This window comes from Macaca nemestrina, chromosome 1, assembly GCF_043159975.1.
Source record: "Macaca nemestrina isolate mMacNem1 chromosome 1, mMacNem.hap1, whole genome shotgun sequence".
NCBI lineage: Eukaryota > Metazoa > Chordata > Mammalia > Primates > Cercopithecidae > Macaca > Macaca nemestrina.
Window position 1 is genome coordinate 179,560,152 of NC_092125.1, and position 23,428 is coordinate 179,583,579.

The 23,428-nt window shown below is 39.3% G+C and overlaps 1 protein-coding gene across 2 annotated transcripts; it reads left to right on the forward strand.

Moving 5' to 3' along the window:
* The first annotated feature begins 31 nt into the window (after positions 1–31).
* LOC105495096 (transmembrane protein 59) lies at positions 32–23,138 on the forward strand. Of its 2 annotated transcripts, none has more exons than XM_011764296.2 (8): positions 32–365; positions 6,589–6,694; positions 8,487–8,581; positions 10,768–10,920; positions 12,466–12,547; positions 13,435–13,519; positions 17,811–17,919; positions 22,505–23,138. In XM_011764296.2, the coding sequence occupies exons 1-8, from the start codon at positions 177–179 to the stop codon at positions 22,658–22,660; spliced, it is 975 nt and encodes a 324-aa protein (XP_011762598.1). In that variant the 5' UTR covers positions 32–176; the 3' UTR covers positions 22,661–23,138. The 2 variants fall into 2 exon arrangements, with proteins under 2 accessions (XP_011762598.1, XP_011762599.1); XM_011764297.3 differs by having other exon boundaries at positions 13,438–13,519.
* The last annotated feature ends 290 nt before the right edge of the window (positions 23,139–23,428 follow it).

Below are 23,428 nucleotides of genomic sequence, written 5' to 3' on the forward strand. Positions count from 1 at the left end.
GTCCCAGAGGTGGGGCAGGAGGCGGCAGTTTCAGGCGGGTCAGGGCGGAGCTGAAGCGACGGCGGAGGCGGAAGCAACGGTCGGCGGGGCGGAGAAGGGGGCTGGCCCCAGGAGGAGGAGGAAACCCTTCAAAGAAAACAGCAACAAGCTGAGCTGCTGTGACAGAGGGGAACAAGATGGCGGCGCCGAAGGCGAGCCTCTGGGTCAGGACCCAACTGGGGCTGCCGCCGCTGCTGCTGCTGACCATGGCCTTGGCCGGAGGTTCGGGGACCGCTTCGGCTGAAGCATTTGACTCGGTCTTGGGTGATACAGCGTCTTGCCACCGGGCCTGTCAGTTGACCTACCCCTTGCACACCTACCCTAAGGTAGGGCCCGTCCGGAGCGGGCTGCGACCCTTCCCTGGCCGCCCATCTCTCGGCTCCCCACACTTATGTCGGCTCTGGCAACCTGGCTGTTCAATCCGCCTTTCAACCGCTGTCTCCCATCTGTGTAGCTCCTGTTTTCCTCCCTAATCCTGCCTGCACCCCAGTTCCTGCTGTCTACCGGAAGTTTGTCCTGCACTACCCTGTGATAGGCTGAGGGACACAAAGATAAGAAAGACGCGATCCCTTTCCTCTGGGAGCTAGCCGGGCAGCAGGGGAGTCGAGCACTCAGAGGGAGGAGGATAGAGGAGGATATGGATGGTTAATGCAGGGTCCTCGCCTTAAGGAGCCTAAGGGGGGTTTGTAGAAAGGGAGGCGCAGATAAGCGAGTCCACAAATGATTGATTCATAACCTTTGTTTACTAAGCGCCTCTCGGGATCGGGAGCGTAGTCTTCAGGGAGTCAGACAAGTAGACAATTCCACTGAAGTATAAAAAGCGTCACGAAGGCGGCTCAAGGAGTAGCGAGACGCCCAGGAATGCTGTCTGCCTATGTTGAGTTACTGTGTCCAAGACGCTGCCAAGAGGGACTGGGTTAGAGAAGAGGCAGTTAGGTGTCTGCCTACCAGAAACTGACCACTCAGTGCAGAAAACGGGGGATTCGTGGAGTGGGTAAAGAAACGAGACTGTAGACAGGAGAGGGTTCGCAGCTTACGGAGAGGTAATGGCCCTCCTCTCTATGCTTTAAGATCTCTGTTTACTCAACATTCTAAATTGTTTGATGATTCCCACCACACGTTTCCCATGTATGATTTGAGTGTATGCCTTCCCCCACGTTGTTTTATGAGAGCTTTTGTTGATGTTGCTGGTGGTTTCCTCTTCGTTTTTCCTTCATCTCCTGTATGCTATTTGCTTAACCATTGTGGCTAGACCTCCTTGCTCTCTAAAACTGGAGTGGCTACGGAGACAGTTCCAGTGAAGCTTAGGATGTTCCATATTGGCGAGTGCTTTCAGGTCTTTGAAATGAAAAGTTCTAAGTGCCGGCACTTCTCAGATTTTGTTTACGGCTGGATTTTAAACTGCATGGAGATTATCAGTTTTCAAAAACTGTGGGAGAGGGGAGTGTGCTAAATTTTTCCAGAGATTTATGTAACAATCGAGAAAGAAGTGAGAAGTTTTAACTTCAGACTTAAATCGATGAATACTGCTTCTAACCACGTTATTTTTCTTCACTTCTTGTAAACTTCTCATCATTAAGAGGATTGTATGAGGAAGCTCATTAATGTTGATTTGGCCTGGAATTGGGCTGAGACTTACTTTCTATTGTTCTAGGGTTTGTTTCCTTTTTTTGAGATTTTCCTGGCAATTTTGTAGTATAAACCAGAATGTTGGGAGAATAATCAAATAATTTGAAAGGATACCTTCCTGGAACTTGTAGGTACTTTAATAATGTCCACTATTTTCTAACAATTGGTGTGATACCTATAAACCATTTTTACTTATTTAGTAAAGCTTTTCTCACAAAGAACTCCAAATCATCTGGCTCCCTATAGGTCCTGGACTTGAAATTTATATAGACTCCACTGTTAGCCAGAGTGATGGGAGATTTATCATACTATTATTCCTAATTCTCACAACAACCCTGTAAAGTAGGGTTTTAAAATTAAGGAAATTGAGGCTCTGAAAGGTTAAGTGTCTTGCCTAAGGTCACATACCCAAGAAATCGTGGAGTAGGAATTCAGCTTAAAACTGGCTACACTATGCTGCCTCCTATTAATAAACTTGCATTAAACATATTCGGCCGGGTGCGATGGCTCACACCTGTAATCCCAGCACTTTGGGAGGCCGAGGTGGGTGGATCATCTCAGCTCAGGAGATTGCGACCAGCCTGGACAACATGGCAAGACCTCGTCTCTGAAGAAAAAAAGAAAAAGAAAACACTAGCCAGGCGTGGAGACGAGCACCTGTAGTCCCAGCTACTTGGGAAGCTGAGGTGGGAGGCTTGCTTGAGCCTGGGAGGCGGAGGTTACAGTGAGCCGAAATGTCGCCAGTGCACTCCAGTCTAACAGTGAGACCCTGTCTCAAAAAAAAAAAAAAAAAAAAAAAGGCTGGGCGCGGTGGCTCACTCCTGTAATCCCAGCACTTTAGGAGGCTGAGGCAGGTGGATCACCTGATGTCAGGAGTTCAAGACCAGCCTGGCCAACATGGTGAAACCCCATCTCTACTGAAAATACCAAAAAAAAATTAGCTGGGCATGGTGGCGGGCACTTGTAATCCCATCTGCTCAGGAGGCTGAGGCAGGAGAAGCGCCTGAACCCGGGAGGCAGAGGTTGCAGTGAGCCTGCGCCATTGCACTCCAGCCTGGGCAACAAGAGGGAAACTCTGCCTCAAAAACAAACAAACAAAAAAAACCACATATTTAACTATGTCACTGATTTCTATTGGCTCTCCTCTGTGCTTTGTGCTCCAGGAAAAAGCTTCGTGTGTTGTAAGAAATTAGATGAATTTTCAAACTCACATAGAGTTTGAAAAACGAGATAGAAATCTCGTTTTAGGCTGGGCGCTGTGGCTCATGCCTGTAATCCCAGCAGTTTGGAACGCCAAGGCAAGTGGATCATGGGTGGTCAGGAGTTCAAGATCAGCCTGACCAACATGGTGAAACCCCGTCTCTACGAAAAATACAAAAATTAGCTGGGCATGGCACATGCTTGTAATCCCAGCTACTCAGGAGGCTGAGGCAGGAGAACCGCTGGAACCCGGGTGGTGGAGGTTGCAGTGAGCCGAGATTGCGCCGCTTCACTTCAGCCTGGGACACAGAGCAAGACTGCATCTCAAAAAAAAAAAAAAATCTCATTTTAATGACACTTTTTGAGAACTAATTATTTGTTGCAAGAAAGTAGAATACCTGTTTGTAAGTAGTTATTTTTAAATTATTCTATCTTTTATCTACAGAAAATGCAATTGCATAATTTATCTCGGACGAAAAAACAAGAGACATAAATCATGTTAATAAAAAAGCTAATTAGAGCTAGCCTGGTCATTTATTAATGGAGTGTGGTCTCTAGAACCATACAAACCTGGTTTTATTCCCAGTTCCTTGATTACTGTTTGTCCTTGCTGATCACTTAACTTCTACTTATTTATTTTTTAATTTAAAATAATTGAAACAGAGTGTTGCTCTGTTGCCCAGGCTGGTCTCAAACTCTTGGACTGAATGGATCCTTATGTCTTGGCCTCCCAAACTGTTTGGATTACATGCATGAGCCACGGTGCCTGCCCTAAATAGTACCATTGAGGGACCTTCTAATTATGAATTTAGCTGGTATTTCCTATGGTGGAAGCACCATTTATTGTGTCCTAAATCAGAGGAGATACATGTTATATAAGCTTGCCAGTCATTTGGGATAAATAGGGCATGAAATATTTACTTGAAATCATTATTTTTGTATATATAACATGAAATACTTAGAATAAAGATATGATTCTTTTTTTTTTTTTTTTTTTTTTTTTTTTTTTTGAGATGGAGTCTCGCTCTGTCGCCCAAGCTGGAGTGCAGTGGCCGGATCTTAGCTCACTGCAAGCTCCGCCTCCCGGGTTCACGCCATTCTCCTGCCTCAGCCTCCCGAGTAGCTGGGACTACAGGCACCCGCCACCTTGCCCGGCTAGTTTTTTGTATTTTTTAGTAGAGACGGGGTTTCACCATGTTAGCCAGGATGGTCTCGATCTCCTGACCTTGTGATCCGCCCGTCTCGGCCTCCCAAAGTGCTGGAATTACAGGCTTGAGCCACCGTGCCCGGCCAGATATGATTCTTAATAGCTACCAGTTGAGTGCCTGCTCCATACCAGATGTTGCATAATTTGTTAAGTCTTAACACAGTGCCTGGCACATTGTAGATGCTCATTAAATAATAGTAATGCTATTGTAGATATAAATATATAATTATCCTAATAGTGAAGATTGACGCTCTACAATTATACAGGCAGTAGAAAATAAAGGAATAAATAGTAGTGAGGATTGATGTAAGAGTATTGTCCGTATTTTACAACTGAGGAAATAGATTAAGTAACTTGCCAAAGGTTGTACAGAATAAGTGGCAAGTCTGAACTTCAAACTAGGGCTGATTCCTGAAACCTAGTCTCTTTTCACCATGCCATATGGTTTTCTGAAATTGGTACTGGATGACTTACTAGGTTTCTTTAACAAAGGAAAGCATATCTAAGAATGAAATGGCATGTGATATAGCTCATACTAATGAGCTTATGCTTCCTCTGTGCAGTATAAGGAAATTTGTGGTGCTCCAAAGACATAAAATAATTCTTTAACTGTTTTACAAAGCCTGCAAAAGCTACTCAGATATGAAATTTATCTTAATTTTTAAAATTCTTTCAATTTCATCTTAACAATAAATGCAGCTGGAACTGAGGTCCAAAAGTGTGCTACCTTCAAAGCTGTATGATAAAGTATATTTAATATTAGACTGCAGCCATCTCTTCTTGATGGATTGTTGCTGCTGCATAAATTTTACTAATCCTTTTGCTGGAAAGAAGTACATACCTTGTATTCCATTGGTTGCTAACTGGCATATGCACATGCTGTTTCCTTATTAGGTGTCTGCCAGTTTGTACACAGTATATCACACAGTAAGTTGAGGGGGCTCCCCCATATGCAGTAGCTTTTTAAAAATACTTTTATTTTATCAAAGAAAACCCTGCTGAAGACATTAGTCATATTAAGCAGTTAATATTTTACAGTAATGAAGAACTAGATGTCCATCCTATCTTGAGCTTTCACACATATACATTGATGCCTGTAATTGTTTTCTATTTTAAAAATCTATTAACACTATTACCATTTATTAAGAACCTTCTACATCCCAGGCACTGTGCTGGAAATAGCTTCCAAATTATTGAGGAATTTGGAGATAATGGCTGTTCTCTCCTTTTTTGATGAGAAACCTGAGATTCTTAGGTAAAATAACTTATGCACTCACCCAAAAGGTTTGATCTAGGTCTGACTGATTGCAGTGTCCTTTCCCATGCAGCACACTGTTGCTCCAGTGTTTTCATTTAATGTAAGCCCAATTTTTTTTTTTTTGAGATGGAGTCTCGCTGTGTCTCCCAGACTGCAGTGCAGTGGCGCGATCTTGGCTCACTGCAAGCTCCGCCTCCCAGGTTCACACCAGTCTCCTGCCTCAGCCTCCCGAGTAGCTGGGACTACAGGCGCCCGCCACCATGCCCAGCTAAGTTTTTGTATTTTTAGTAGAGACAGGCTTTCACCGTGTTAGCCAGGATGGTCTCGATCTCCTGATCTTGTGATCCACCCGCCTCGGCCTCCCAAAATGCTGGGATTACAGGCGTGAGCCACCACGCCTGGCCTAAGCCCAGTTTTTAAAAATCCTTTCATATAAACATTTTTATAGATGTATGCCTTACTTTATCAGGCCCTTGTGTCACCATTTGCCATGTGAAGCTAGTCTGATACTTTTCCTGATAAGCCTGGTGATTCATATAAACATGGATGTGACAGAAGTATGCCACTGGTCCTAGGGTACTTGCTTACTCCTTTCAATTGCTGTTGAAGTTCTAGTTATATCACTGTTGTATTTTTTGTTGTTGTTTTATTGTTGTTTTTTAAGCAACAGAGTCTCACTTTGTACCCCAAGCTGGAGTGCAGTGGTGTGATTATAGCTCACTGTACCCTCAAACTCCTGGGCTCAAACAATCCTCATACCTCAGCCTACTGAGTATTAGGGCTACAAGTGTGCACCACCATACTCAGTTATTTTTGTGTGTGTGTTTGTTTTGGTACAGATGGGGTCTCGCTGTATTGTCCAGGCTGGCCTTAAACTGTTGGCCTCAAGCAGTCCTCCTGCCTCAGCTTCCCAAAACCCTGGGATTACAGGTGTGAGCCACTGCACCTGGCATGTCACTATTGTTTTTATTTTTAATTTCCCCCTCACAGATTGTAACCAAAGAAAATGGAAAAAGGGTGGTGGTTTTACCTACTAGGCTTTTTTCTTGGTATCACTTTTAAAATAAGGAACTAAAACCTCTGTATGGCGAAGGTCTTGAGTATCAACTGGCTTCTATCATTTTTTTCTTTCAGTTATGAAACTTATAGGATGATTTGTAATAAACGTTACTAACTGCTTTCTTCCTAACCCATTTTCCCCTGAGGAAAAAAAATACTATTTTTTGGTAACCCTTCCTGTTCTTGAACTCCCTAGGAAGAGGAGTTGTACGCATGTCAGAGAGGTTGCAGGCTGTTTTCAATTTGTCAGTTTGTGGATGATGGAATTGACTTAAATCGAACTAAATTGGAATGTGAATCTGGTAAGATGCTATGCTAACATCAGCTGTATGTAACACTGTTGTTTTCTTTGTGATAACCTTTTAAAGTATTTTCCTTAGGAAATGGCAAGCACACTGTTGAAACTAGTCATCTAACATACTGTAATTATTATGGATTTAAGAGTTTTCGTAGCTGCTGCTAGAAATTTCATGGGCTTTAAATTTCATCTGTTTGTTGAGACAGTGTTTATTTTCTGCTGTGAATAGGACACCTTTGTTTAACCAACTTTCTGTCAGACAAATGCAGTAAAATTACCCTACTCACAATTCATTACTACCTTTTCACAAATAGTATAATTTTCCTAAACCTTTCAATCATAAGTTCATTGACTTATCTCCAAGTTTTTTACTGAATCAGGCCTTTGACTCAGTATTTAATAGCGTATTCTTCATTGGTCAGGCCATTAAAATAAGTAGCCAGAGGCTTTGTCATCTCTTAAACCACTTTTCTTTCTTTTTGCTAAAAGCAGTCTGTTTAATAAAAGAAACCTGCAATCAGGACACAATTGACGTTTAACTTTTTAAATAACTATAATGGAATGTTCTCCATTCATTACACTGTTTTTAGCATAGAAGCCATCACTATGCCATGACTCACATACAGTCTTCTTTGATATCATAACCGTATTTTTGCAGCTCAGTCTCCTAACTGATCATCTTTATATATGCATAATGCTGTCCAGTTTATTATCTAGCGCTTCTGAGAAGTGTATTACAAATGCATTACTGAGTTGGGAAAAAATGAAATTGGTATAGTGGTAAAATGTTATCTCACAAGAAGGAAATGGATTTAATGAACTAAATGACAGTATATCTGGTAGAGACCTATTTCAACATTAGAATCATCTGCTATAGAACATTTTCTAGTTCAATTTTCTTTTTTTTTGAGACAGATTCTCGCTCTGTCTCCAGGCTGGAGTGCAGTGGCGTGATCTCAGCTCACTTCAAGCTCCGCCCCCCCCCCCCCCCCGGGTTCATGCCATTCTCCTGCCTCAGCCTCCCATGTAGCTGGGACTACAGGCGCCCGCCACCACGCCCGGCTAATTTTTTTTTGTATTTTTAGTGGAGACGGGGTTTCACCGTGTTAGCCAGGATGGTCTCGATCTCCTGACCTCGTGATTCGCCCGTCTCAGCCTCCCAAAGTGCTGGGATTACAGGCGTGAGCCACCATACCCAGCCTAGTTCAATTTTCTTAGACTTTCAGATGTTAGGCTGATTGTTTTATTTTTCTATTGCCACATGTATACCCTTACTTCTTAACTGAGTGATCTGGTTCTTAACAATAATACTGTATATTTGTATAAATCATTAAAATATATTATTTCATTCAATCCTATGCAGTGGGTTGTGTTATTTCTGTTTTAGATATATAGAAATCAGTAGTCAGAGGTTAAACTGCTCAGCCCAGGTCACACACACCAACAAATGATGGAACTAAAACTTTTTGAGTGGTATCTTCAGGATGCCAATCCAGTGCATTTTCTACTACACAAGCCTTAGCTGCAAGGGTCCTCTTATATGAATGTCATCATGTGGCCAGAGCCTGGGTGTATAATTAATAGATTTGTATCTAAAACATTTGACTTGTAGGAGGGAGACAATATGGAGTTCTGTTAAAGATACATTTCCTACTACTATATTACCAAATTTGGAAATTGACATTGATGAAATCTTTTTTAAGTATAAGAATTTTTTAAATAAAATATCAAATCCTTTTCTTTCCTCTTTCCCTTTCCCTTTTGTTTCTTCTAATTTGACTATTTTTCTCTTACAGCATGTACAGAAGCATATTCCCAATCTGATGAGCAATATGCTTGCCATCTTGGTTGCCAGAATCAGCTGCCATTCGCTGAACTGAGACAAGAACAAGTACGAAACAATACTGCCTTTCAAACTAGCCTGCTTAGATGGCACTGACTTGTGTTGCTTGAAGTGTTTATCACCGACTCGATCCTATTTTAGTGTTATATATATATAAAATATATAAATATATAAAATATATAAATTTGACTTTCAGCAAACAAAATTTGTTTGCAAATAAAAAAGTCAGTTGAATAATTGCACTTGTATAATGCTTTACTATTAAAAGTTATGCCTACATTCATAATCTTATTTTGTTTCTTCCCACATTCCAGTGAAGATATTATCCTCATTTTACATATTAAAAAACCAAGGCTCAGAGGAATTATTTCAGAGTTCTTTTTCTCCATCCCAACTTCCATTGGACAGTTGCCATTGCCTTAACTCAGATTATCATCATTTCTTATCTGTATTTTTAAGTTAACTTCCAAACTGTTTTTCTAATTTAACCCTTTCTAACTCCATCCTTTACTGTGTCCAGATTTTTTTTTTCTAAATTTCATCATGCCATTATCCTGTCTTATATAATTAGTAGCTCCCAATTACATGTAGATTTAAGTCCAAACTGTTTATCACAACCTAGCTCCTGATTACTTCTCCAATGCCATCGCTTAAAATTCCTGACAAGGGAATTTCATACTCTATTCTCCAGACATACTGGGAAAAGTTTCTTAATTTTTGCACAGGAAATAGTCACATGTACAAACTCAAAAGATAAAAAGAATATACATATAGTGAAAAGTCTCCCACCCCTGTCTCTTAGCCACTCAGTTTTCCCTCATAGATGTAGCCAAGGTTACTAGTACACAGATATGTTATGCATATACAAGGATGTACACATGTATTTTATAAATATAAGTATACATAAAGAGCTTCTAATTTTTTTCTACTACATAATATTCTGTGTAGATATATTATGATTTATTTAGGCAGTTCCTTATTTGTGAACATGTAAGTTGTTCCTAAACTTTTTATTTTGTAAATAATATCTATTTTGCACATTTGTGAGTATACCTGTAGAATAAAATCATATGGCTAGAATTGCTGAGTTAAGAGGTATATGCTTTTTTTATTTTTATGTTTTTTAGAGATGGGGATCTCACTATATTACCCAGTCTGGCCTCACGCTTCTGGGCTCAAGTGCTACCATAGATACGACTGCACTCCAGACTGGGTGACGGAGCGAGACACTGTCTCAAAAAAAAAAAAGAAAAAACAAACATATAAAGAAACAAAGTAGAACCAAAGCTATCCCTAGAGTTTAGTAAATGGCATCCCACGCTTGTGCTTTAGAGGGGCCCAGTGCTGCTAAAGAAGTCAAGAAGTCAGAATTGGAGGAGGAAAGATGACATCATTTGTCAAAATCCTTTTTTTTTTTTTTTTTTTTTTGAGGCAGAGTCTCGCTCTGTCACCAGGCTGGAGTGCAGTGGCGTGATCTTGGCTCACAGTAACCTCTGCCTCCCTGGTTTGAGGGATTCTCCTGCCTCAGCCTCCTGAGTAGCTGGGACTACAGATGTGTGCCACCACGCCTAGCTAATTTTTGTATTTTTAGTGGAGATTGGGTTTGACCATGTTGCCCAGATGGTCTCAATCTCTTGACATCATGATCCACCCACCTCAGCCTCCCAAAGTGCTAGGATTACAGGCGTGAGCCACCATGCCGGGCCATTAAAATCTTATCAGTAGCTTACTACATATACTCAGCCCATAAATACTCCCTTCACCCTGCCCTGTTGTCAGATGTCTACCATTTTATGTATATATTCCTCTGATTGATTTTTTCCTTCCCCTTTTCCATTGATGTTCATTATAGCATGATTTATTCTCAATAAAAACATTAAAGATGAGAATGATATGATTTGTCCCTTCCTATTCTACCCTTGAGGACTTGCTGGTCCTCGTTTAATTACATCTTAAGAGTCTTCTTATTTTTGGACTTAATTCAAAAGCCTGTTATTCTGATAGAGGTGACAGGGAGCTAGTAAGTGTGTTTGGTGGCAAATTAAAGTAGCCTTGGTTTTTAAGCCTTACCGTAATTTGCATAGGTAACTAAGAGTTTAATGCTATTAGATTATGGTAGATGTATTTGTTTATATCCTGTCCCATTAAGGATTTGAGTAATCTTGATTATGTTGTTCTCTTGAATGTACATATATAAAAAATAATGCATTTCTCATTATTTATTTTATTTTTAGCTTATGTCCCTGATGCCAAAAATGCACCTACTCTTTCCTCTAACTCTGGTGAGGTCATTCTGGAGTGACATGATGGACTCTGCACAGAGCTTCATAACCTCTTCATGGACTTTTTATCTTCAAGCTGATGATGGAAAAATAGTCATATTCCAGGTGACAACAGTGCTTCATGGATTCATCTAATTACCAACAACAGTAAATGTATATGTTTTAAATGAGTGTTTCAGCATAGAGCCATACTCAGTCACTTACAAATACTTATCATCAAGTAAGAATTACTTATTTGGCCCTACATTAAAATATTGGACATCAGTTTGATTACCCTTCCCTTTGCCCATTAAAAGCCTTATCTAAAGCCCATTAGTTTTTATCTAACCAGAATTCTGAGTCTTTTAAATTTTATGGTGGTTAAATTGATAAAATGAAATCTTTAAATATGAGAGATAATAATTAATATACTTTTAATGTAAACAGTGGCCATATATGATTACATATGGATATCAGATAAAAACAATATGACATAATTTTTAGTTTTTTATAGTGCTTTTACTCATAACTCTTATAAGAGAACTTCTTGAAGAAGTATTTTGCCTAGAGAGGTAATGTCTCCTATCTCATCATTTACCATGTGATAATAACTGTTATTCCCTGGAGGTTATATTGTACTAGATATATTATCTCGGATTTTCAAACAACTTAATGAGGTTATATTATTCCTATTTTATTGATGAGAAAGGTGAGAGTAACTTGTTGCAGTTGCACTGCTGATAAGTAACAGAATTAAGCTTAAAACCCAGGACACTTTAGCACCAAGGCCCATATACTACCCTACCATGCTTTTAATTCAGTAGTTGAATTCCTCAAATTTACCAGTCAACAGAGTTTATGTTGTGTCTTCCTCTCGGGTAATAAAATAAACCTTTTAAGTACTGTAGCTAAGTAAGTGACTTAATGTATGGCTGGTATGTGATTTTTAGCACTACCCTGAACCTTGGGTCCCCTCTACTTAATTTGGTAATAAGTAAAATGCAGGAATTTTCTCTTTAAATTCATGAACAAGTTCTATGTCCTAAAGCTACTTACATCAAAGCATAAGTTGACTCTCAGAGTGAAGGCCTCATTCATTCCTCATTAGATAGGAGATTAGCTCTGTGTCTCTCTAAAGTCTGTGTGAATTTGAGCATAACTGGGATGGAGAAACCCCCATTCTAGAGGATCAGAACTATTCAGAAAATGTAAAGTATGGAGTGTTTGGCTGTAATTTATGGATTCCTCATACCTAGGGAATAATGGAATGTTTCATATGAGAAGAAATAGAGATAATATGTGTTTAGCCAAAAGTTTTGGCAGTCTGATAAATTATTCCTGATCAACTAGAATTAGAACTCATTTCTGCAAGGTATAGTATTTAATGTAGTATGTAATGATTTATCGCTCTCTTCCTTAAAAAAAAAAATGTTGTCAGGAAGTTAAACTAACATAAATCTGCCAGAAATCTGTTTCTTTGCAAGGCACTGGTTCTAATGTTTAGGAAGTGCAATTAAAATATATTGTGGTTAACGTGTTTTATTTTTTATACAGTATTTCTGTTACTCTTTCTCAATTTAAATGTTTAAAGAGATGATGTGTTTTAGAACTTGTTACTGAAAAAAAGCTAAAGAAGTACAAATGACTTAATTGCTTTCATTATTATTTTAGTCTAAGCCAGAAATCCAGTATGCACCACATTTGGAACAGGAGTCTACAAATTTGAGAGAATCATCTCTAAGCAAAATGTCCTGTAAGTTTTATTTTAAGTAGCTTAAATAAAAACATTAGCAGTCAAATCTGGTTGTAGTAGAGTTGGTTGTGTTTTTTTTTTTTTTTTCCACTGATGGAACATAAACAGATAATTTCTAAAACAGTGGTTCTCAAACTTTCATGTGTATTAGAGTTTGGAGAGCTTGTTCAAACACACATTGCCGGGCCCCACCTCCAGAGTTTCTAATTTACTAGGTCCAGGAGAAGACCTGAGAATTTCTATTTCTCACAAGTTCCAGATTTTGCTGATGCTGCTGGCCTGGGGGCCACACTTTGAGAATCACTATTCTAAAAACATTTAGTTTGCTTCAAAGGATGTTTTGAGCATGAACTAATCAACTATTCTGGTACTTCCCAATAAATTGACCAAATAATGAAAAATACCAAAAGTATGAGTCCCCATTCTATTTTTATTTCCATGTTAGAAGTGAATTTTTACTCATAAGAATGTAAAACATCAAGCTAAAGCAGAGCTTACCTTGTAAAATTTACTCATACCTTATTTTAGATACTATTTAATTAGCCTTCTAATTTTGGTAGGTGGGAGTGGGTAGATAATGATAGCACATAACATAAGACCATCTTTAACTTTAATTAGATTAAAATAAACCAAATCCAAGCTCACATGTAATTAAGCAGAAAACATCAATGCCAATAAGAATTTGAAAATAAAACAGGAAACTCATAATGTGGTAGAATATTCATTTGGTTTTGATGTGCTAGAAAAACTGATACGTATTATAAAATGTATCAGATGACACAAACAAAAACAATTGGATATCTGTAAAGTGTGTATATCTAGAAGTAGTCATGTGAGACTAGGTTTTGGGATGTAGGGTATAATAAACTCATACCTTACTATTTCAGCAGATCTGCAAATGAGAAATTCACAAGCACACAGGAATTTTCTTGAAGATGGAGAAAGTGATGGCTTTTTAAGATGCCTCTCTCTGTATGTATTCCTCTTTATTGTGTGTATAACAGATAAAATCTGGCTGTATCAGAGAGATACATTACTTTTATTATTTTAAAATTAGCACCTCAAAAGTAAACCTTTTTACTTTTTCCCTTCCAAGATTGTACGTTAGATATTTTAGTGTGTTTAAAAGGTTATAGGCATACTACTTGAATAAAACCCACGCAGGTAGTTTTTTTTCACAGTACAGGAGCATACTTCTTGTTAGAATCTCTTGATTTATGTTGAATGTGCTTCTCCACACATTTAAATTAAGCTTTAATTTCACATATGTCTGAGGCCAGGCACGGTGGCTCACGCCTGTAATCCCAACAGTTTGGAAGGCCGACGCAGGTGGATCACCTGAGATCAGGAGTTCAAGACCAGCCTGGCCAACATGGCGAAACCCCGTCTCTACTGAAAATCCAAAAATTAGCCGGGCGTGGTGGCGCATGCCTGTCATCCCAGCTACTCAGGAGGATGAGGCAGGAGAATGGCTTGAACCTGGGAGGCAGAGGTTTCAGTGAGCTGAGATTGCACCACTGCACTCCAGCCTAGGTGACAGAGTAAGATTCTGTCTCAAAAAATAAAATAAAACAAAATAAAATAAAAAAGTTTGAATGGTTTAGGGATCAGATTTTTGTTTTTGTTTTTATCTGCATGGCCAGATTTGAGGCTAGAAGAGCTGGATAAGCACTCTAGATTAAGAAGGGCTTTGTATTCTATACTAAGGAGTATCAGCTCTGTGCCAAGAGTTTTTAAGGGTAATGGTAAAGTGGGCAAATGAGAGTAGTGGGTACCATATGCCCTCCTAGGAAAAAATATCAAGCCTTATGAGGGTGAGAGGCAGGTTTTATCAAAGTGTGCATGTTTCCTCTTCTCCAAGGAATTCGGATATGATCCCTCCCCCACATTTTACTCCTCCCCACCCCCCCCAAAAAAAGGAAACAGAGAAAGCTAGTGGGCCATGTCACTTATTGACTATTACCTACTCTGTGTCAGATACCAGGCCAAGCATTTCAGTGAGTGGTACTGCTGTATAGTGTGTTCATTCTAGTGGACTGTTCTATCTCAAGTATAAAACTTCGGTAGTCCAAACCACATGCTCCCTGTAATTTCTTATAGAAACAGTTTCTTGAGAGGTGTTATCGTGTATCATTAGAGTTAGGTGGACCTTACAAATTAATACCTTTTACTAGGCAAAATGTTTAAAAGACTGTATGAGAAAACAAGGATTAAACTTTAAATTTTATCCTTCTTTCATTTCTAAACCTGGTTTTGAGCTTGTCCAACAAAGGGCAGTTTTTCTCTTTCCAGTATTTAGGATGTTTGTTGCAGTTTGATAGTTCTGTGAAACCTAAATAATTAATCTTAAATTACAGTTCTCAGTACTGTACTACCTGGCATATTATTGGTGATTTATTGACCTTTAACATTTTGTCATTATATGCTGTGTGTGTTTTTTTTTAAATCTAACACTTTAAAAGTGATTTTGTGAAACAACTAACTTTATAACTAGAAATGTATTTCTTAGAAGTTTTTGGCCAGGCGCGGTGGCTCACGCCTGTAATCCCAGCACTTTGATCACGAGGTCAGGAGTTCGAGAGCAGCCTACCCAAGATGGTGAAACCCCGTCTCTACTAAAAATACAAAAAAAATTAGCCAGGTGCGGTGGCAGGCGCCTGTAATCCCAGCTACTCGGGAGGCCAAGGCAGGAGGAGAATCGCTTGAACTCGGAGGGCGGAGGTTGCAGTGAACCGAGATCGCGCCACTGCACTCCAGCCTGGGCAACAGAATGAGACTCTGTCTCAAAAAAAAAAAAAAAAAAGAAGTTTTTGTGCCCAAATGTAGATTATAATAGGTAGGATCCTATATTTGAATAAAAATTATGATTTTGGCCGAGTGCGGTGGCTCATGCGTGTAATCCCAGCACTTTGGAAGGCCAAGGCAGGAGGATCACTTGAGCCCAGAGGTTCAAAATCAGTTTGGGTAACATAGTGAGACCCCATCCATCTCTACAAAAAATAAAAAAAATTAGCTGGGCATGGTGGCACACGCCTGTAGTCCCAGCTATCAAGAGGCTGAGGTGGGAGAATCACTTGAGCCCGGGAAGTCAAGGCTGCAGTGAGCTATGATCGTGCCACTGCACTGCCTGAGTGATAGAGCGAGACTGTCTCAAAAAATTTTTTTAAGTGTTCTTTTTTAAAATGCTTTTTCCCCTTCAGTGATCCCATTTGACTTTTAGAACAATACCCTGTGATAAGTAGGTGGTAATTTAAAGAGATGAATTGACTACTCCCAAGGTTATACAGTCATGTTAGAATTCAAACCTAATTTTTCTAATTATACATCTTCTGCTCATCCTATTCTGCTGTAAATATTTACTTCCTAAAGTGTCATGATTTTTCCATGATTACATACAGAATCACTCAGCCAGTTATTGGAATCTGATCGTAGCTGTTAAAGAGACACCATTATCTCCAGAAAGGAAATTGAAGTCACTCTTTCTTCACTTGTATTTCTTTTTGAAGAGCCAGGCACTGTGCTAGGGAGTTGAGACCTAGAAAAGATGTCAGGAGTTCTCAGGTCTAGACAGACGTGGACAATAGTGATTGCTATACATATACACACTCCTACACATGTCTCATACAAAGCATATAAAGACTGTATTTAAGTCTACTGGAGGTTTCAAGGGGAGGATTGACAGGCGAGATAGAAATATCTTGAGTAATGAGTAGACATTTTTGCTAGTTGTAGCAGAAGATTTACTTAAATTTTTTTTTTCAGATATACTGGCCTCCTGCTCAATGTGTATAGGGTACATTACTGCATATGGAGGATAAGGAGAGTCAGAAATTTGACTGAACTGGGAAAACAGGAATAGAGAGAAGCAGGAACATAACATTAGTGTCAAGAAGAGGCTTCTATGTGAAGGATAGGTTGGAGAACTTTGGTAAATCAGGGAAGAAATTATGAAGGCTGAATTAGGGCAGTAGACAAGAACAGGAGATAATGGAGATAGTTGAAAATCTGTAGGATCTAGTCATTGTTTTGTTCTGGAGAGTGAAGGGATGAACCCCAATTTTCTGGCTTAGGTAGTTGCTACTGGAATCCAGATATCAAATATATCCTCATTTTGCGGTAAATTCCTTAACTCAGTTAGGGCTGGAACATGAGAGGAAAGTGGGTATTTTTTTCATTTAAAACGTGTTTTACTCTATTATCTTTCTAAATTGGGATACTTAAAGCATCATATGGGAGTTCCCTACTTTTAGATACAATACATTCTCCAAAGTCCGCCTGTTTTGCTGGCAGACAATGACTGTGCTTACTGCATGTTCAAGTCTTGCCAGACTGTCAAGTGAGTGGTTAGGGTGGTAAGTATAGATCTCTTATTAGGCAGTGTTGGATGAGCAGAGATGTGAAAATTAGGGACTATCTGTGTTACACAGTTTGTCAGAGTTAGACTTTTAATTATTTAAAAATGGCTTGACTTCTTTTTGAATCTTAATAGGTCAATTATGAAAAAAACTTCAGGTGGGAGAATGGCTTGTGCCCATGAGTGCAAGGCCAGCCTGGGCAATACAGTGAGAGCTTGTCTCTATAAAAATTAAAAATAAATAAAAATAAATAAAAAACCTCTAATTGCTGATTCTCATAACTGGCCTTCTATCTTAAGATATTTTAATGATAAGGAAAATATAACTACCTCTTTACTGAGATATGCTATAATTGTTACAGAATGCCTTACAATAGATGTGCTCTTTTAAATTGAAGTATAAGTAAATTATGGCAAATTAAATATGTGAAGTATTCTAGGGAAACTGACTTCTGGAAGCCTGTTGTGATTTCTTTTATAAAACAAATGATCATTTTAAATTTACCTAGTCTATACCTTAACTTTATGGTATATTGGTTTTCTGAAAGCAAGTATAATAATTTGTAAAATAATATATGACATTTGTACGACAGTGTACAATTTACAGGACACTTTCACTTGCCTTATATATTTAGCAGAAAGTCAAGTATATTTGATTTTATTATTATTACAAAAGTGATATAGCCATGTTACAGAAACATTAGAAGTAGAGGAAAAAGACTTTATGCCAACCTAATGTAATAGCTATTAGTATAATATTTCCTTCTGTAAGTATGTTTTTTAATAGTTTCAAAGATAATCAACAAAGTTTTAATTGTACTGTTGAGCTAAGTACATAAGGTTGATTGACTAAGAATCTCCTGTTTCTTATAAAATTTTAATATAACTAATTGTTGATTTTTTTTCCAGTAACTCTGGGTGGATTTTAACTACAACTCTTGTCCTCTCGGTGATGGTATTGCTTTGGATTTGTTGTGCCACTGTTGCTACAGCTGTGGAGCAGTATGTTCCCTCTGAGGTAAATTTAATTCTAACCCTTAGACCATTTGAAGACTGAGCCCTGTGAGATATCATTTTAAACACCTTATTTGTTTAGCTGGAAAAACAAGGCCTCTCTACTATAATAGAAAGAGAGAAGATGTGGTGGTTTTCATGTGGTAGAGGTTGGCACACATAAAAATTACAGGTTTGCATCACAAGAATGGTTGTTCCCAGCTTTCTGTGATGCTAACTACCGTGGTGACATATATGTTGACTGGCTTGAGAAAAGTGTGTCTTTCTGACTCTCTAAGACTGAAAAGACCTGTTTACATCAGTTTCTAAGGCGATATGTGGGAAAGAAGACATTTTTTTTTTTTTTTTGAGACAGAGTCTTACTCTGTCACCCAGGCTAGAGTGCAGTGGTGCGATCTTGGCTCACTGCAAGCTCCGCCTCCCGGGTTCATGCCACTCTCTTGCCTCAGCCTCCTGAGTAGCTGGGACTACAGGCACCCGCCACCGCATCTGGCTAATTTTTTTGTATTTTTTAGTAGAGACCGTGGTCTCGATCTCCTGAATTCATGATCCACCTGCCTCAGCCTCCCAAAGTGCTGGGATTACAGGCGTGAGCCACCGTGTGCAGCCTTTTTTTTTTTTTTTTTTGAGGCACAGTCTCACTCTGTCGCCCAGGCTACAGTGCAGTGGCCAGGATCTTGGTTCACTGCAGCCTCCGCCTCCTGGGTTCAAGTGATTCTTCTGCCTCAGCCTCCTGAGTAGCTGGGACTACAGGCACGCGCCACCATGCCCAGCCAATTTTTGTATTTTCAATAGAGATGGGGTTTCACCATATTGACCAGGCTGGTCCTGAACTCCTGATCTCAAGTGACCTGCCCACCTCTGCCTCCCAAAGTGTTGGGATTACAGGCATGAGCCACCATACCCAGCCAGAGAGAAGATTTGTAGAACCATTTAATAGTTTAAATTAATTACCACAATATTAAGGAGCAGTGCTGCTTTAGAAGCAGCAAGGCTGAGCCAGGTGTGGTGCTCATGCATCTAATCCCAGCACTTTGGGAAGGCTAGGCAGGTGGATCACTTGAGCTCAAGAGTTTGAGAACAGCCTGGGCAACATGATGAGATCCTGTCTCTGCGAAAAATTATAAAAATTATCTGGGCATGGTGGTGTGGGCCCATGATCCCAGCTACTCAGGAGGCTGAGGTGGGAGGATCACTTGAGCCCAGAAGGTTGAGGCTGCAATAAACCAGGATTGTGCCACTGTATTACAGCCTGGTAACAGAACAAGACCCTGAGTCTCAAAAGAAAAAAGAAAAGAAAAGAAGAGAGGAGAGAGGAAGGGAGAGGGAGAGGAGAAATGCTGGAGTGTTTGATTTTGAGTTGTTATATTCTGGTATCTAACCCCATAAGAGATGGAAGACATTGTGACTTCCTTGGTAATTAAAGTTTAACTGGCCCAAAAAATATAACTGTTAAGGTAAAGGATTTTTGTCTGGGGGAAAGGCTATAATTTGATTATTCAGCTTAGCTTTCAAGAACAGAAAAGTATTTATATAACTAAATATAGAATAATAATGGCTGTCAACATCTAATCCCACTGAAATAAACTTTACTTTTTTTATACCTCCAAAGTGCCATAGACAAAGAGAGAAAAGAAGAAGAGACAGAAATTAGAATATAATAATAAGCCATTGGCATGTGCCTAATATGGTGCTTGAACAACTGTTTTATCCTAACAGACTATAAAGATGTTTAAATATATGATTTGCACATGAAAAATTAAAATATTATGCTTAATATTTTTATTAAGGTGATATAATTGATGTAGGTACCTAGAAACTGGGACAGGATAATGTTGATAACAACATTTGTATAGTCTTTAAAATTTACAAAGTATTTTCATATACCTTCATATTCTTCTCATCTAACTAAAATTTTGTGTCCTTTAACCAGCATCTCCTCAGTCTCCTTCCTCCCTTCAGTGGCTTCTTTCATGTTGATGTATAAAATCAAACAGTTCCTGGTTGCTGCTTCAAGATCTTTAAATGTTGTTAGGTAGAGTTGTGAACATTTTTCTTTCACAGTGCCCCAGAGCCAGTGGTCACATGTGAATTCTGAGTTTTAAGGAGGCCTACTATATCAGATCCGTGTCCAACCTATCAACCACTGAATTTTTTTTTTTTTTTTTCCAGACAGGGTCTCGCTCTGTCACTGAGGCTAGAGTGCAATGGCACAATCTCAGCTCACTGCAATCTCCACCTCCCGGTTTCAAGTGATTCTCATGTCTCAGCCTGCTGAGTAGCTGGGACTACTACAGGTGCACACCACCACACCCGGCTTATTTCTGTATTTTTAGTAGAGATTGGGTTTCACCATGTTGGCCAGGTTGGTCTCGAACTCCTGACCTCAAGTGATTCACCTACTTCAGCCTCCCAAAGTGCTGGGATTATGGGCGTGAGCCACCGCGCCTGGCCTGAACTTGTCTTAAAGCTACTCTCTTACTGGAAAAGCTTAAGGTACTGGGGCAACTCCTTGCGGGATAGTTGTTCCCCTGAGGCAGCAGTCCAGTAGAACACATCTGAAACATGTATGAATAAGCAACTATTGTGACAGTCACTTTTAGAACATTTTCATCAGCCCAGAAAGAAAATCTGTACTCTTAGTAATTGCTCCCCATTTTCTCCCAAGCAGCAGCAGCAGCTGCACCACCCCCACCCCCATCTCACCCTCCAGTCCTAAATAGCCAATATGTAGTCTCTTGTGACTGGCCTCTTTCACTAAGCATATTTTCAAGGTTCATCATGTTACAGCATGTATCACTTTATCATCTTTTTTTTTTTTTGAGATGGAGTCTCGCTCTATTGCCCAGGCTAGAGTGCAGTGGTACAACCTCGGCTCACTGCAAACCTCCACCTCTCGGGTTCAAGCGATTCTCCTGCCTCAGCCTCCCTAGTGACTGGGACTACAGGCACGCACCACCACACCCAGCTAATTTTTATATTTTTAGTAGAGATGGGGTTTCACTATGTTGGCCAGGCTGGTCTGGAACTCCTGACCTCAGGTGATCCACCTTCCTCAGCCTCCCAAAGTGCTGGGATTACAGGCTTGAGCCACCATGCCCAGCCAGGATAGCATGTATCACTTTTGATAAATTCTTGAAGGTGCTCTTTATTCAGCATCTTTTAAAAACACCTTTCCAGTAGTAGGTACTTCTGTGTAGTTCTTGCTTTATAATCTAGTGAGTTGCCCTGCCAGTGATATCAGCACTTCAGTTTCTAACTTTTGGATATGGGGATTTGTTGCTGTATGAGTAGATTAACAATGGAATCTATACCATTTCTTTTTTTTTTTTTGAGACAGAGTCTCACTTTGTCCCCCAGGCTGGAGGGCAGTGGCATGATCTCAGCCCACTGCAACCTCTGCCTCCCAGGCTCAAGTGATTATTGTGCCTCAGCCTCCTGAGTAGCTGGAATTACAGGCACGTACCACCATGCCTCGCTAATTTTTTGTGTTTTTAGTAGAGACAGGGTTTCACCATGTTGGCCAGGCTGGTCTTGAGCTCCTGACCTCGAGTGATCTGCCTGCCTCAGCCTCCCAAAGTGGTGGGATTACCGGCGTGAGCCACTGCACCCGGCCTATGCTTATTAGTGAAGACTTTTCACTTTGCTTTTCTGCCTTTAAGAGATACGTATGGACAGGTGTGGTGGCTCACACATGTATCCCAACACTTTGGGAGGCCAAGGTAGGAGGATCACTTGAGGCCAGGAGTCTGAGACCAGCCTAGGCAACATAGCAAGACTCCATCATTTAAAAAAAAAAAAAAAAGAAAAATTAGCTGGACATAGTGGTGCATGCCTATAGTCCTAGCTACTCAGGAGGCTGAGGCAGGAGAATCACTTGAGTCCAGGAGTTCAAGGCCTTGTAGTGAGCTATGATCACACCACTGCACTCCAGCCTGGGTAACAGAGCAACACCCCATCTCTTTTAAAAAAAAAAAAAAAGACAGAGACATTCATACGTATATTACCTACTCTCAAAAGATGTTAGATATTAACATTATTCTCTAATGAGTTTTATGACATTTGCAGTGATTCTGTTTTATGCTTTCATTCTTTTAGTATCTTCTTGGATATGGTAGTAACAATTAAGGAACTTTATATATTTATGAAGACCCATCTATCAGTGTTAGAGCATTTCATGCATATTCTTTTTTCTCACAGCATTTTCAAATAGCATCTATCATTTTCCATACATGTTAAGCTAAAACATTTAGGAGCAGAAAGACTTACACCAAATTATTTTACCACTTGGTAGGAGAGCTAAGATGTTGAAGGACTTGATCACTTAAGGCATCCATAGCTATTTTTCTTGATACTCAGTTGTTATACTCCTGAAGATTTTAACTTGAGATGTGGAACAGCTTTCTTTGGCCATCCACTGGGAGCTGAATCATGTGTCTACAACATTTTGAGAAAAAGCATTCTTCTTTCTTAAAGTTGTTTATAGAATTTTTTTTTACTAACCATTTATAAATTAAATTATTTGAAGACTTACTTGGAGAGGTTCCTAATTATCCAGACTACTAATGTACATTGGTTTTCTTTTGCAGAAGCTGAGTATCTATGGTGACTTGGAGTTTATAAATGAACAAAAGCTGAACAAATATCCAGCTTCTTCTCTTGTGGTTGTTAGATCTAAAACTGAAGATCATGAAGAAGCAGGGCCTCTACCTACGAAAGTGAATCTTGCTCATTCTGAAATTTAAGCATTTTTCTTTTAAAAGAAAAGTGTAATAGACATCTAAAATTCCACTCCTCATAGAGCTTTTAAAATGGTTTCATTGGATATAGGCCTTAAGAAATCACTATAAAATGCAAATAAAGTTACTCAAATCTGTGAAGACTGTATTTGCTATAACTTTATTGGTATTGTTTTTCTAGTAATTTAAGAGGTGGATGTTTGGGATTGTATTAGTATTTTACTAATATCTGTAGCTATTTTGTTTTTTGCTTTGGTTATTGTTTTTTTCCCTTTTCTTAGCTATGAGCTGATCATTGTTCCTCCTCACCTCCTGCCATGATACTGTCATTTACCTTAGTTAGTAAGCTGAATATTTAGTAGAATATGATGCTTCTGCTCAGGAATGGCCCACAAATCTGTAATTTGAAATTTAGCAGGAAATGACCTTTAATGACACTACATTTTCAGGAACTGAAATCATTAAAATTTTATTTGAATAATTATGTGCTGGAATTTGAGTATCTGATTTTCTAGACCTTCCCTCCTACCCCTGCCCAACCTAGATAAGAATTATGACATGTTCTGTGTCTATTGCTATTGCTATATAATGTGATGGTCAGGGACCATTTTGATGCAAAAATGATCTTTCAGCAGTACATTTGATGTTATTTTGCACAGGCTATAGGTTTTTGTTTGATGAGTCTTTCCAAGGAACTATTTTTCTCTGTTAGACAGTATATCAAGTATAAGGTAAACATATTTTTTTGCTCTTGTTACTGAGGCTGGAGTGCAA